The sequence below is a fragment of the Caloenas nicobarica genome, chromosome 2, assembly GCF_036013445.1.
Source record: "Caloenas nicobarica isolate bCalNic1 chromosome 2, bCalNic1.hap1, whole genome shotgun sequence".
Taxonomy (NCBI): Eukaryota; Metazoa; Chordata; class Aves; order Columbiformes; family Columbidae; genus Caloenas; species Caloenas nicobarica.
Genome location: NC_088246.1, coordinates 2,279,234 through 2,294,737, shown reverse-complemented (window position 1 = coordinate 2,294,737; position 15,504 = coordinate 2,279,234). Strand labels below are relative to the sequence as shown.

General features: G+C 44.2%; 1 protein-coding gene across 1 annotated transcript in view; it reads right to left on the bottom strand.

Moving 5' to 3' along the window:
• Positions 1–247: 247 nt before the first annotated feature.
• The window catches only part of SNAP47 (synaptosome associated protein 47), a 31,114-nt gene continuing 15,857 nt past the window's right edge, over positions 248–15,504 (bottom strand). The window contains exons 4-5 of the mRNA XM_065628801.1: positions 10,739–10,869; positions 248–494 (exon numbers count right to left, since the gene is read on the bottom strand). Coding sequence (XP_065484873.1) covers positions 348–494; positions 10,739–10,869 — 278 coding nt within the window. The 3' untranslated portion in view covers positions 248–347. The remainder of the gene's footprint in view (positions 495–10,738; positions 10,870–15,504) is intronic.

The window sequence follows — 15,504 nt, the reverse complement described above, 5'->3', positions numbered from 1 at the left end:
CAGTAAAAAAACAAAACCAAAAAACTTTCAAAAGCAGCAACATAAAAAACCACATAAAAGTTGATTTAGATTATATCACATCCCTTCATATTTACAGATTTTCTCTAGTAAGGAATCCACTATCCTTGTTTCACCGCAATTAAAAAGTCTTGGCTTTTTTAATCCTAAAACAGTCTTCAAACATCACCCAAGTCTGGAAACATTTTCAAAACCCTCAGGAACTCGACAACAGCAGCATCACATTCCAGACAATATCGCAACCACCTCCCCAAGTGTCTGTTAAAGAAACAACTTTAAAAATACAGTTCCCTGATCCTCTTCTTCCTCTCAATACCATCCCGTGGGCGCTATGTTAGTCTCTTTATTCTGCGGTTCTGCTTGTCGATATTCAGCGTCGCACGGTCGACGGAGGTAGTGATGGAATCGAGAGCTTCGTCCTGTCTCTCCAGCTCGGCTTCTGTCTCCAAGGCAAGGCCCTTCAGCTTCTGTAGGATCTGCCAGGAGAAAAGACTCAGAACTTTCAGCGATTGACCAGCCGGTTCTTTGAGAAATGTAATAAACCCACGGCAATTAGTTAGTTCATCGCTTTAAAGGACTAAATAATTTGTTGGGACTCTGCCCTGGTGAAAAGACACAGGTCTTGCTCCAATAAGCTGAACCGAGATGAACTAAACAATGAACTAAAGCCCAGAAAAATCATATCTGAAATGTAAGGGTTATACAGGGGTGGGAATAAATTAGAAAATCGGTGTAAACATCAGCTTTTTGCAGGCTCTGTATTTATCTCCTTGGTATCGCTATGTCTTGGAGCTTGTTGTGCACATTTGGAACCCAAAGTCAGGCAGGGAGCAAGTCAAAGGACGGAAAAAGTTGTTTAACTACAATACACTGAAGAAAGATGGAGCAGAAGGAAAAAGTGAGTCTTGGGCAAAATAACAAATAACTTTTTAGGTGCTGGAGGGTGGTGTGGTACGAAGGGACGTCAAGGCGGCCAAGGCTGAGGCTGCACCCGAGATGAGAAACAACAGACGCGCTGGCTACAGCTCTATTCCGGGCTGCGCGCGTTATATTACACATCGACCAGTTTACACCACACTTAGAAAATCACTGTTTGTGTGTGGGACTGCGAGCAAACACCCTGAGCTGCCCCTAGATTGCAAGAAGAACCTGCTGCCTGAAAAAGCCAATAGATATTGGTCCAAATGGGGCAGAAGCTTCTGAAGTGAAAGGAGAAGCCAGGCTGATGCATTCTTAATGCTAGGAGACATCCATAACACCCTACGCGGACTTATGGGGCCTGCTCAACTTTAATTTTCCATCAGTTCACACAACCGAGTCCAAGAGCAGAGATCCAAACAACACAAGTAAAAAAATCCATCTTAACTCCTCACCCTGTAACACCAGCTCCTTTTAGCAGCAGCCCAAAGCGTGAGTTATACCGTTGCCTTTTCTTCCCTCTTGTGGCTACTCCCTTAATACGCCTGGTTGTGTGAACCGAAAAGCACCTGCCTGATCGACAAACCTCAGCTGCCTTCCCTCGGATGTATCAGAGGGAAATTCAGAAGCACCACATCACACTGACTGGAAATCCAGTTTCTCGGTCACTTCAGATCGTAAAGGGGTTGTCTCTGCCGGCCTGCACCATCTGCTTCCTTCAAAATCCACAGATATCCTGCTTAATAAGAGCATTTCGTCCAATGAATTGCAACAATAACTCTCCAAGAAAGAAAATTATCCCAGCGCTACCCCTAACACCAACTGCTGTTGTACATGAGCATCCAGATAACGTTCCTGAAGATACCAGAACTGCAGCCTAACAAAATAAATCTGTGGCTTTTGGTAAAATACAGGAAAATAATTGTACTCTATGTGTTGTTTTTTTTTTCCAAAACAACTGGCAAACTCTATTTTCTTGTTTTCCTTTTAGAATAGACACAATCAGACCCCCCAAAAAGCTGCTGTGAAACATCAGAAGCCCCTTTACCCACACATGGGGCTGAATTCCGCAGCAACCCCGTCGTTCGCAGCTCTGTGAGTTACTGGTTTGAGAAAAGCAGCGAGGAACATCAGATCTGGCTGGAACGGCAGGGGAATTGCGCACAGACAAAATGCTTCGACTAAAGCTGGACGTCAGCCACAGTAGTGGGATTTATCTCGTAAAATATCTCTCAGCTCTTTCCTTAAGTCACAAGCAGCTAGAAATCCAGCTGTGTGAATAACAGGTTTTGCAATTCGGCTGCCAAAGCAAAAATATGAAACCAACCACGGATCGAACTTAATCTACCATCCTCTATTCTTGTGAAAATCACAAGCTAAAAAACCCTCTGTTTCTATCGCAAATGAAGCACTTCAAGTTCTTTCACTGTAACAGGAAAGCAAGGACCAATTCCCCAAGCTGGAGGTGATCAACATGTGTAGGATACGCACCAAAGAGAAAAATGACACGATCAGAACTACCGTGTGGATGATCCAGGACATGGGTCTGAAATAAGGTCTTGCCTCTCCTGAGGGAGTAATTTTACTATTTGGAAATGGGATGTTCAGAGGTGACTCTCCCTCCATCCCTCCTTTGAGCTTCTTCTGCATATGTTTTTACAGATATAAACATACACATAAATATATCAAATAAAATAGCCAGTGCTGTAATACATGGAATGACTCCTACCATTCTCAGAGTCACAGTAGAATTAAGACTGGAAAAAGATTTCTGAAGTTCTTCTGGTCCGCTCCAACAAACCAAGAGCAAGACCAGCTTCAATGTTGAGAGAAAATTCAAGGTTTCAGCCTCCACTCCAGTAAAATTTTAACTCTTTACACTAGTTTGAGAGAGAAAAGACCTCACTTCTTCAGCGTATCCTAAAGGATAGCAGTTAAAGGCATTTGCTTCATCGTTTGCAGATGATTTAAAGAAGGTCCACACTGACATTTTTTCAGCAAGTTTACTAAAAAGTTTTACCCACGAGCATCCCAAAATTTGTTTTCCAGCACAGCCAAATAAAATCAGAAGTGTCTGCTGATGTTTTCTAGATCAACAGAGCTGGTGAGGGGCTGGAGCACAAGTGTGATGGGAGCGGCTGAGGGACCTGGGGGTTCAGCCTGGAGAACAGGAGCTGAGGGGAGACAGGGACACAAAGAAACGGCCTCAAGTTGCGCCAGGGGAGGTTGAGGTTGGATCTGGGGAACAATTTCTTCCCCAAAGGGCTGTGGGGCATTGGAACAGGCTGCCCAGGACAGTGCTGGAGTCACCATCCCTGGAAGGGTTGGACAGATGCAGAGATGAGGTTCTCAGGGACATGGGGCAGTGCCAGGGGTGGGGTAATGGTTGGACTCCATGACCTCAAAGGTCTTTTCCAACCAAAACGATTTTATGATTCTATGGCTTAATGTGTGCTCCAGAATGGTTCCTCTGGCCATCACATTCTGCTCCAGCAAAGCACAAACTTTTGGAGGTTTCTCACCAGTGTGGTAAGTTCAGCTTTCCTGAGCCGTGTCCTCACCAAGCACATCTCAGGCTGTGAAATCCACCGAGACGAGCACAGAAGGTAAATGCAGAGACACACAGTGAAAGCCTCCAAGAGATCTATGCAGCAAAGCTGGGGCTGGCATGAGAGGATGTAGAGAATAAGAAGGGACATTGCCACTTCCCCATCTCTCCAAGAGGCACCCAATTTATTTGTAAATCAAAACTGTGCCAAAAAAAAAAAAAAAAAAAAAGGCCCAGGTGTACCAAGAAAACAGTTTTAGTTTCGAACCATATTATTTTTGATAGGCTTCGCATTCATTAGAGCATACTCAACATTTAAAAATACAGAAAAAGACACAACTGTTGAGAACAGAAAAGCTTTTAAAATAGGAAAGCAGTAAAATGAAAACTGGGTCAGCTACAGGGCTCTGCTCAGTTCACCTGCCAATTAGGCTCAGCCTTGCAAGGCAGCGGGTACTGATGATGTGGTTACTCACACACAAAAATTAAAGGCAAGTGGCTCACTTTCATCTGTTAATTCTCTTTGCCTACGAGAGTCTGGTAATAAACCCCTTAACCCTTTGTCTGTCAGCATCTTCGGCTGTTCAGTCTGCTACTCAATCCAACGGGACCTGAAATGGTTAAGATGCTTTTCCAGTACAGCCCATGGAGCTTGCTGGAAAGAGTTACTAGAATCTGAAGTCTGGCCTGTGCTGGTCGCAATTTTTGCGAAGCAAAATGATGGCAAGACATCTAGTTATCACTGCTCCAGTTCTGCCAGCAGTGACGTTTGGGCCAGCATATAATTTGGATGGTGAACCAAGACACGAAAACTCTGCGTGAAACTCTTATCTGTTACGCAAAGCCAAAGAGCAAGGTACAAGCCCATCAAAGACGCATTTTAAAGGCATATTTTCTCAGGCACTGGTCAATCGCACGTTGAGGCAGCCTCAGATTTATGCCACCGGATTATAATTTGGAAAGTTCGATTTATCTCTGTGGCTCTCCCACAGATTTTCTGTGTGATTTCAGGCAAGTTATCTAATATTCCCATGCACACATTTTTCGCTGTAAGAAAAAAAAAAAAAACAAGGAAGCGAATTTGTCACTGCTCTCCAAATCCACCCTGTGTTGAATGTTCAACCTGGGCCTTGCTGGGAGAAGAGGTGTCCATCCAAGCCACGTACCCCAAGTTCTCGTGTAGACTATGGGCACCTAGATATAGCAGTTTAGGTCCCGATTCATCTGCTCTGGTTTATTTACCCGCGTGGGGAGTGCTGCCCGTTTCTCTGTGCTTTGGCTCAAGTGAGAGCCAAACAACCAACTTAAACTGGAGAAAGTCGGGACATGGACACAAATGGAATGACAGGAGAGGACTCTCACCCCATGAACCTGCTCAGTATTTAGTCCTAATACTTTATCGCTTTGCCACAGCAGCTGAACACCTAAATCCCAAGTGTCAGGCACTGCACAGAGACTGTATCCTAAACATCTTACAACAGAGACCTGGAGTAATAATGCATATAATAATAATATCACATAATAATGCGATTTAGCTAAAGTTTGTAAAATACCATCTACCATTTCAACACACCAAATATCCAGCAGTAAAAATAAAACACAGGAAGTGCTGTTGTGCAGGAATATTGACAGCTGTAGTTTGAACTCCCTGAAATCCTCCCCGAGATCCACTCCACTATCCCTGTGCAACCAGAGCAGATATAACCTACAAATGGCTCCTGAATGCAGCTTCTCCAGCCAAAATCATCTGTTATTAAGAAACAAAGAACTGTCATTTGCGGTGCTCTGGACTGGGGTGCAAACGGAGGTTTTGACAGTGATAATTTGTTATGATTTCACACGGTGCTTCACCTTTGTGCTGAACTGAATGCAGGAGAGCAAGAAGGGCTGACAACACCTAATCTATTTCAAATCATGATCCCCTTATCAGCTCAAATCCACAAGTTGAGTGATCTCGCACTGAAAATATTAAGAGGGCTGTTCACACCCTCTCCTGCTGGACGAGGAAATGGGCAGGGAAACAGCAAAGAGCAGAAACATCTTAAACCACCGCAGCACAGTTTACTAGAGGACATTTGTCAACACCTCATGAGACAAGTGTAACTTGCCATAACAAAAAAAAACAAACAAAAAATATATACACCTATGGATTTGCGCCGTTTTAACATGCTTCTTGTTTGGAATTGCTGCTATCGGTACTTGCCTGGGGCTACACAAAGCACAGATGTTCCTTCTGCTTGACCCAGAGTTGCGTTTGGTGTACGGATACTCCAAGTCTACACCAACCACTAGCAAAAGTGCTCCTGCCCGCTCTAGAAAATCAGTGCTCAGAAGTTTTGTGCTCCGAGAGAGCCTGAAAACACTGGAATAGGCAAGTTTGACAAGACAGCAGGACCCTTGGATCTGAAGCTCCCAAAAAGCAGACAAATTTTAAAGCATCAGCTCTTTTGAGCCACTGGCTGTTAGCACAGTACGGAACACTCACTTTTACCACCTTTGTGGCTGGTTTCTCCTGTTATTTCTGCTTAGACTGATCCAGAAATCTGATTTTATTTACTCTCTCAGGGAGTACTAAGCACTTATGGTTCCATTCACATACACTGGCCTTGTCTGGGGAAAAAAAAAAAAATATTCAAACAGCTCCACAGGCTTAACTACCACCTTTTATTTTAGTACCGTTAAATACTTAACTTACACACAAGCAAATACAAAGTGTTAGTTGTAAAGACCTCAGTTCTCTCCCTGTGTTGTGCCTTCCAAAAAAATAAATCCAGGCCATGGTCATTACACGTGTCTGTTAAGATCAGTTGCCTGTGGATTGCTATAGGCCATGGAACAAGGCCATCCTATGAGCAAATTTGGTATTTAGCACTTGGAATGAACAGTTCCTCAACAAAACGCTTTTTCTCTGACCTAACGGTTGTGATTTCCTGAGACAAGGGCATGATAAAAGGGTAAATAAACACTGAAGAGACTTTGAAAGTAGCAAAGGACTGAAGCGAAACCATCTAGACCCAAGAAGAGAGCAAAAAAGCAAATATCACAAAGATATGCACTGGCATGTGTGGTTTTTTTCCGCAGATGTTACAGAATTAAATTCCTTAATACTACCTCCTTCTTCATGGCATACGTGATCAGCAGCCAATAAACATCAGGGCAACAATTCTTTGGCAGGAACGGTTTCAGATATTAGAAAGCACTGGTTTGGCCAAATAAATTGGAATTTAGTGAATTCCACACCTCGAGCACATCCCCCCAGTGAGGTCCTTTACTCAGACATCCAATCTCAGCTGCAGATGCTCAGGGCTTCCAGCTCTAATGGAAGAAATTTAGTATCATTCAACAATTCCTGTTCCAAAACATCTCCCGTTATTACCGCAAGTACTTTGAGGAGAGAGGAAGAGCAACAACTATTTGTCTGTTCATCACGAATCCCTCTTTCTTACAGAGCCAAGCCCTTCTGGCTTTGTGATTTTATTTTTGGTCTTGTTTGTTTTGGTTTAAAACAACAACAAAATCAAAACACAAGTGCTTGTGTTACATATAACCTAAGACTAAAATATCATAATCCTCAAGAGAGGAAACTGCTCCCAAAAATGTGGTAGTTACCAACGTAAGGACCTTGAATAGCTTTAATTCATTCATGGACATGTGATGTCACAAACATCTTGTCACTGTTGCCCCCTTTTCCCTCTAAATGCTTTGCAAATGTGATTAACCATCATCCTGCTCATTCTCAAGGTGGGAGGTGAATCCAAGCAGTTCAAAGTTCTCTGGGAGCAACAGCATCAAAGAAAGATGAGTCCTTGCTGCAGGGTAAATGTACTGCCCATCTACAGAATCACAGGACAGTTGGGGTTGAAGGGACCTTCCAAACTCATCTAATCCAACAGCAACAACAGCTGACTTCTTGGGTTGTGGCTTGTGTTTTGACTCTACTTAGAGGAGTACTGGATCAATCCCTGTAGAGATGAAGGCAGCCCTTGTCTCAAACTGCTGATCTAAAAATTGGTTTATAGGCAAGGAGAGAAGGAGGAAAGGAGAGCACAGTTTGTCATTTAATCATAGTGTCAAATAGGAAGCAGAAAATGGATGTTCTACTTTCATCCTGCCACCATATACCCAAAGATACTCCCATCCTCCAACTGGAGAGAGTTTTGGAGGCTTAAGATTTTCAGTGACTTTTGCATGTCTGTGTGAACACACACCCATTTCTATGTATACACAGCGAGGCACATACACAGACAGGTGTGAAGCCACACAGACAAAGCTTAAATGCTCCACTTGCTCCTTTCCTGTCCCTCTGTGCTCCTACACGAATATTTTAAAGCTTCACAAGATCAACTGAGAAGGTTCCTCCTTAAATGTTTAGATGAGGTTCTTAGGGACATGGTTTAGTGACAGTGTTAGGTTAACGATTGGACTTGATGATCATAGAATACTTTGGGTTGGAAGGACCTTCAAAGCTCATCTAATCCAACCCCTGCCATGAGAAGGGACGTCTTCACCAGCTCAGGTTGCTCAGAGCCCCGTTCAGCCTGGCCTGGGATGTCTCCAGGGATGGTTCATCCACCACCTCTCTGGGCAACATGGGCCAATGTTTCACCACCCTCAGCGTCAAAAATTTCTTCCTCATGTCTGGCCTGAATCTCCTCTCTTTTAGTTTAAAAGGCCAATGGCATCCTGGGGTGTATTAGAAGGGGGGTGGTTAGTAGGTCAGAGAGGTTCTCCTGCCCCTCTACTCTGCCCTGGTGAGGCCACATCTGGAATATTGTGTCCAGTTCTGGGTCCCTCAGTTCCAGAAGGACAGGGAACTGCTGGAGAGAGTCCAGCGCAGCCACGAAGATGCTGAAGGGAGTGGAGCATCTCCCGTGTGAGGAAAGGCTGAGGAGCTGGGGCTCTGGAGCTGGAGAAGAGGAGACTGAGGGGTGACCTCATTCACGGTTATCAATATGGAAAGGGTGAGTGTCACGAGGATAGAGCCAGGCTCTTCTCGGTGACAACCAGTGATAGGACATGGGGCAGTGGGTACAAACTGGAACACAGGAGGTTCTGCTTAAATATGAGATGAAACTTCTTCACAGTGAGGGTGCCAGAGCCTGGCCCAGGCTGCCCAGGGAGGTTGTGGAGTCTCCTTCTCTGCAGACATTCAAACCCGCCTGGACACCTTCCTGTGCAACCTCATCTGGGTGTTCCTGCTCCGGCGGGGGGGTTGGACCAGATGAGCTTTTGGGGTCCCTTCCAATCCCTGACATTCTGTGATTCTGTGAAAACCATCACCCCTTGTCCTATCGCAACAGGCCCTGCTATTGATGAGATGTTTGGACACAAAAGGACAAAGCAGCAGGCTACATCTCAGCACGGTGGTCAGGCATTGGAACAGGCTGCCCAGGGTAGTGGTGGAGTCACCATCCCTGGAGTGGTTTAAAAGGCATTTAGACGAGGTTCTTAGGGATATGGTTTACTGCTAGAGTTAGGTTAGGTTATGGTTGGACTCGATCCTGAGGGTCTCTTCCAACTGAAATGATTCTGCAATTCTAAGGAGCACCCCACACCCTGGCTCACCTCCGACTGCTTAGGGCCACACAGCTGGAAACGAGACAAAGCTCCTGGTTCCTTGCCCTGCTTTCTATTCATGGACTTAATCCCCTTCTCAACTATAAAACACTACATCAAATATAACCTCAGATAAAGCCTCGACATACCTTAGGTAAGCATTAAATACTCTGCTCAGATGCAGTTGCGAGATCTTAACCTTGATGCCTTCAGGGGTTCAACACCTGAAAGGCTTTGTAGGGCGTTTACCTTGAACCCCGTCAGAACAAATCCCCAGTCTCCACATCTTTTATATCTGCTTTTACTGGTAGGAACTCCCTGCTTTGATCACGCTTTCCGTCACCTCCACATCTTCACACTTCCCCTCTAAACATCACTGCGCTCTCTCCTAACAAAACCGAAACATCCTGAGCTGTTTCTCCCTGTGCTTTAGAGCAACGAGAAGAAGCTGCTCTTCTGGGAGCAGCCGCAGAGCTAACAGTCCATTCGAGATGAGAAGCTTCGTTCCCCGTTCACAAAGCTCGTTGGAAGCTGCTGAATTCCCCATCCTACGTTTCCTCCACTTCTCCAGTCGCAGCCAACTGCTTTGGTGACACCAAGGTTGGTGCTCAACCATCAGTAACTGGCTCTGGGGAAGCAATTCCTGGAGAGCTTATTTCACAAGGTGTAGCAAAATGTGTCTTCAATTGTAGCCCATGACCAACAACCCTTCATATCCTATTCAGATTTTTTTGGGGTCTGGCTACAAATCAGAATTATAGTGAAAACTATAATTATAGTGCTGAAAAGTTGACATTTAAGGGAGGAACAAATAGCCCCTATGAACACATAACAGCTGAACCAAGTGGATGTGTGCACAAATAATAATGATATTTGTACAACTACGAGTGAAAAATACTCTCCTTTAAAATCCTCCAAAAGGTCAATGCTGCTTCAGAAAATGTTCTTCTTATTTTTTTTGATAAAACGATAAATCATGGAAATAAGCTCTTTAAAAGATGAGAATGGAGAAAGATTAAAGGGTGAACAGCCCATTTTGTTTTTGAAAAAGCCCAAATAAGATATTGCAGTTAAAAGATCTTGGTTATATTTTGGTTACAAAAGCACGTTTTGGTCTAAAACTGTGTGTTTATGTGGTGATTCCTAATAAGGAAAAGGAATAGGTGTTTTATAGGAATTATGGCATGTATCTTAAAATGATTAATGACTGGAATAATGATTACTCTGTGCTCAGTAATTATTGGGAAAAAAAAAAATACTTCCTAACTACAAGTTCTCTCTGTATGTTTAAAAACACTTTGTTTAGCTTTGTGGATGTTTCTCAAATAGAACTGCCACTCCTTTCTAAAAAGAATAAGATAGCATAGGGAAAACACAAAAAAGCTGAAAATTATTTCATTGTCAAGCTCCTTAATCTTCAGAAAAATCAGGTTACAGTTAAAGATGTTCCTTGGCTTATAATCCTACCACTTAATAGATTTTGCTGATAATCCCTGACTCCTTCAAAATAGTTAAAAACAAATATAAAGTTATCAGTGTATTTTAAATCACAGGGTTGATATTTTTAAAATATGCACTGTTAGATTTTGGGATAGGAATATTTTGTTAACAGCAACACCTACGTTTCTGATGATAAAAAATGCACATTATTAAGGAAGAAGAGCGAGTGAAACAACACAGAGTTATCTCAACTTTTACCTTTTTAAGCTCTTTTGCTTCTTCCTGGGAGATCTTCTCTTGCTTCTGGAGCTGAACCTGGTCATCATCCATCCCTTCTTTGCCTCCCACCGGAGAGCTGGGCTGCAACACTCCTCCCACAAGTCCCGTGGCTGCAAGAGAAATTCTGTGGTCAGACTGACATCTCCTGTACCCAAGGTTGTGATCAATGGTGCAGAGCCTGGTTGGAGGCCCCTAGTTTGTGGCGCTCCCCAGGGGTCAGTGTTGGGTCCAGTCCTGGTCAATCTGTTCATCAACGACCTGGATGAGGAGACCAAGTGCACCCTCAGCCAGTTTGCTGATGATCCCAAACTGGGAGGAAGGGCTGACACACCGGAGGCTGCGCTGCCATCCAGAGAGACCTGGCCAGGCTGGGCTGGGCAGAGAAGAACCTGATGAAGTTCAACAAGGGCCAGTGTAGGGTCCTGCAGCTGGGGAGGAACAACCCCAGGCACCAGTACAGGTTGGGGTTGACCTGCTGGAAAGCAGCTCTGCAGAGAAGGACTTGGGAGTTCTGGTGGACAACAGGTTGACCATGAGTCAACAGTGTGCCCTTGTGGCCAAGAGGCCAACGGTACCTGGGGGGCATGAGGAAGAGTGTGAGCAGCAGGTCGAGGGAGGTTCATCTTCCCCCTCTGCTCTGCCCTGATGAGGCCGTACCTGGAGTCTGTGTCCAGTTCTGGGCTCCCCAGTTCAAGAAGGACAAGGAACTACTGGAGAAAGTCCAGCAGAGGGTTACAAAGATGCTGAGGGGTCTGGAGCATCTTTCTGACGAAGACAGACCGAGAGAGCTGGGGCTGTTCAGCTGGAGAAGAGAAGCTGAGAGAGGATCTCAATGTTTATAAATATCTCCAGGTTGGGTGTCAAGAGGACGGACCAGACTCTGTTCAGTGGTGCCCAACAACAGGATGAGGGGCAACGGGCACAGACTGAAACACAGGAGGGTCCATCTGAACATGAGGAGAAACTTCTTTACTCTGAGGTGCCAGAGCCTGGAACAGGATGTCCAGACAGGGTGTGGAGTCTCCTTCTCTGGAGACATTCAAACCCATCTGAACATGATCCTGTGTGATCTGCTCTGGTGACCCTGCGTTAGCAGGTGGGTTGGACTGGATGATCTCCAGAGGTCCCTCCCAACCCCAACCATCCTGTGATTCTGTCATTCTGTGTAACGGGGAGGACCAGTGCTAGTATCAAACTGCTTGACCTCGGCTTTGCTCCACAGATGTTTGCGAGGGGAGACCCACGTTCAGAGAAGCCCAACCCAACCCTATCCATTTGGGTGTGTTCTTCTAGAACGGATCTGAGCTGTATTTTGTGTAACATCTAACCTGGAGGTAACCTGGCTGCTGAGAAATGACTTATTATTAAAGGCAACATTTGGAGAATGGCTCATTTTGGACTGTGGGGATTCATCTGAACAGAGAGCAAATCAGCAGCAACACACTCCCAATCAGATAAATGATGATTTTCCACCTGCTGCTGCTTCTTCTATTTTTAATTAAAGAATTTGAAAGTGATGGATCATGGACAGAGCCCAAAAGTCAAGCCAGCAAACCCCTGAAACAGAAGGACAAGGCTGACGTTAACAGCCACCCCCAGCCAAGCAGCGTGGACACAATCCCTTGTGCAAAACCACCACCTGTCCTTTATTTAAAGCATCAGCTCCTATTGCAGGATCTGATACCACCCAGCAGGGCAGCAGGGATGTGCTGTAAGGAAAAGTTGTTATTTCTGATGGAGATGGGTGCTAAAAACCCGAGACACACATCTTGGCTCCTAGAGATGCTTCAAACTTCTCCAAACCTCTCCCACTTGAAGAGGCAGCAAGAAGAAAGATCATTCTACCGCGGCCTGACCCAGCACAGGATAACGACAGCGGTTTTTACGGACATCAGGACAGAAAGTCTATGAGATGCCAGAGCTCAGCGCCAGGTTGAAAAGCTGGTGCCCAGCTGGCTAGGCAGACGGTGCACACCCGAGCGCTTTGGATAGCATTACCTCCCCGTGAAAAGGGAGACAAAAGCTAAACCCAAGTACCAAACCCTAAATCCCTCTCAAGTAATTACTGCAAACTCCTAATCCCCAGAATTATTCGGTTATCAGCCTGAGAGTCACTGGACTCAGACACCATCAAGATTTAAGACAAGCGAGTCATTCACTGTGCTAGTCTTACTCTGTGCAAATGCTCTCTGTATTCCGGTGGGCTAAGAATCAGGCACTGAAAAACACCGTTTCTGGTTAAATTAATGTCATGGTAATAAAATGGGGAGGGAATGACAGACCTTCCTACGGCAGCAAACAGCCAGACAAGATTCTTTATGTTTCTTATCAGCTGAGTGTCACCATACGCTAATTATTTCATTAAAAACAAGAAATCTATCCGTATCACCCCATTAATCTCGCTGAGGATAAGAACAGGAGGGGGACATGACAAAGGCGCACGAAAAGAATGGGGTGAGGAAGAAGACCTGGCATTTTCCAGCAATTTTCTAGTTTAAAAAAAAAAAAGCCAGAGAACTGCATAGAAAGAAGAAATGTTTAAAAAGCAATTTTGTTTCGTGTTACACCCAGCTGGACTGTGAGACTCGCTGCCACCACGTGAGGACAAGAAGCTACTAAACCTCTGAACAAAGTGCTAGAAATTCATAATAATGAGAACACTCGGACATAGGGGTAAGCAGGAAAAATTCAGCAGCCTTGAAAGGGATAAAAACCTGTGAATCCCAGTCTCCAGCTATAGGACTGAGACAGCACTGCCCTAAATTGTTATAATGCAGATGCATTGGGGAATTCCTTGCACTTTTTAATCCTGGGTAGCTGTTATTAGACGTTATCGAGGACATTATTGATTAGGAAAGTACTGGCTTGATCCAGCCCAGAAGAATACGTTATAAAACAAACCTCGCTGCTTTGTCCTGAGTGTTTAAACACCCATGTGGCATGGTCCAAAAAAACACAGTCAGAAAAGACATGCGAAGCAGCTAAAAATACTTTCAGATAATCTGCTGTGTACAAAACTCTTCAAAAATTCCTCTTCTAGGTGGAATCAAGCCAAAACTCTTTAGGAAAGGCGAGTTTTTGGTATTTACTTATACAAATGTGCAATAGGCACGACTTTTTTTTCCCCCTTGCTTTTAGGACAAAAAGAAAAAGGAGAAAAAAAAAATTGAGAAATCAGTATTTCCACCATGTGAGTGGGCATGGAAAAAAACCAGAGGTGAAATCACAGAGCGTGAGTGCCATCTTGCGACAGAAAACAGACAGCGATGGACTCCGGGGAAGGAACAAACAAGGGTTTTGGTGGAGCTGGAGAAGTCAGGATTTCCATAACTTCCAGTTTTCTTTACTGCCATTTCCAAATTAAACAGTCAAAAATGCAGGTGGGGGTAGGAGAGCAATATTCTTAACTCACTGACTCAGATGCAAACAGGGCAGAGCAGTGGGAAATTAAGCACAGTAGGGCTGTATAACCAATTATTTTATGTAACCAGTCTTAAGACCATCAGGAACTGAACACCAATTCGCTGGAATAACTCGGTACTTAAGAAACCAGCAGGTTGTTTTTCCTCCCAGTTGTTGTGCTGACATTTTAGTGCCAAATGCCCAAGACTTACTTCCTTCAAAATTAACAAGCTTTTCCAAGCTATGGCCCTTGACTTGTCAACAAGAGGACATTATCCTTCTTGCCGAAGTCCAGTTTTAGCTTGGTGCACAGAAATAGGTTCATCTTCTGTTTCACTGTATCATTTTTCTGCTCATTTTTAACACGTTGGCAAAAAAATCCATCCACCAATTTGCTCTTTTGTCACTGACAATTAGGAAAAAAAGAGGATTCAGGCATGCTGATAGAAAGAAATTCCTAACAGACAGAAATTCACCAGCTCTGCAAATGAATCCAGGGTTGGATTACAAAAGGAAAAAAAAATACAACCCTCCCTGGAATTTTAGAAGTAATAGTAGTAAGGAATGTCATTCTTATTGTTGTGAAAGGGTTTCAGTCTCCACTATTTTCTTAAAACAATTCAACTATGCGCTCACCTAATCTGAGACCTAAAATCTCCTAAATCCAAACACCTGAACTTCTGGAACAATAAAACTGTATTTAAGATATGAAAATTGATGTGATGTTTAGCCCACACGTTACTTAAAAACTTGCTGGACTAGAAATTTGGTTTAAACTTTGTACAATTAAGTCAATGGCAATATTAATATAAACATGTCTCCAGCTATAAACTGATAAAGGTAAAAACAGCAATGACAGAGGACTCTGAAGCATGTGGAGGGAGGGAAAAGTGGATTTCTAATGACCCTCCCCCACACAGTAGCACAATATCGAATGGGTGACCACCGGAAAAAGAACGACATCGTAGTTAATATCCAGGCCAGCAGCCGAAACTCAAATTAAGCTAATCCTTTCACAAAGCGGTGTGGAGGTAGTGACAACACCAGCTGAGAGCTGGATGTTAAAGAGGACTTGACATGTTCCAGCTGCCAGGTTCCCGAGGGACACTCAGCTTCACATCTACAGTCGCGAGGTTTTGCTCATGGACTTGGGAGAAAGTAAATTCAACTAAACTAAAACCACGGCCACATATTGCCATCATCTTGACCCTCTCCCTCTTGGCAAGAGGGTCTAAGGTCACCTAGAAGTTATTTCTTGCTTTTTATCAGCAGCATGGTCTCACCGTTGGGGCAGCAGGGAGGCGATTTGCCTTGTAAATATTATACGTTATTCTGAGTTCAAA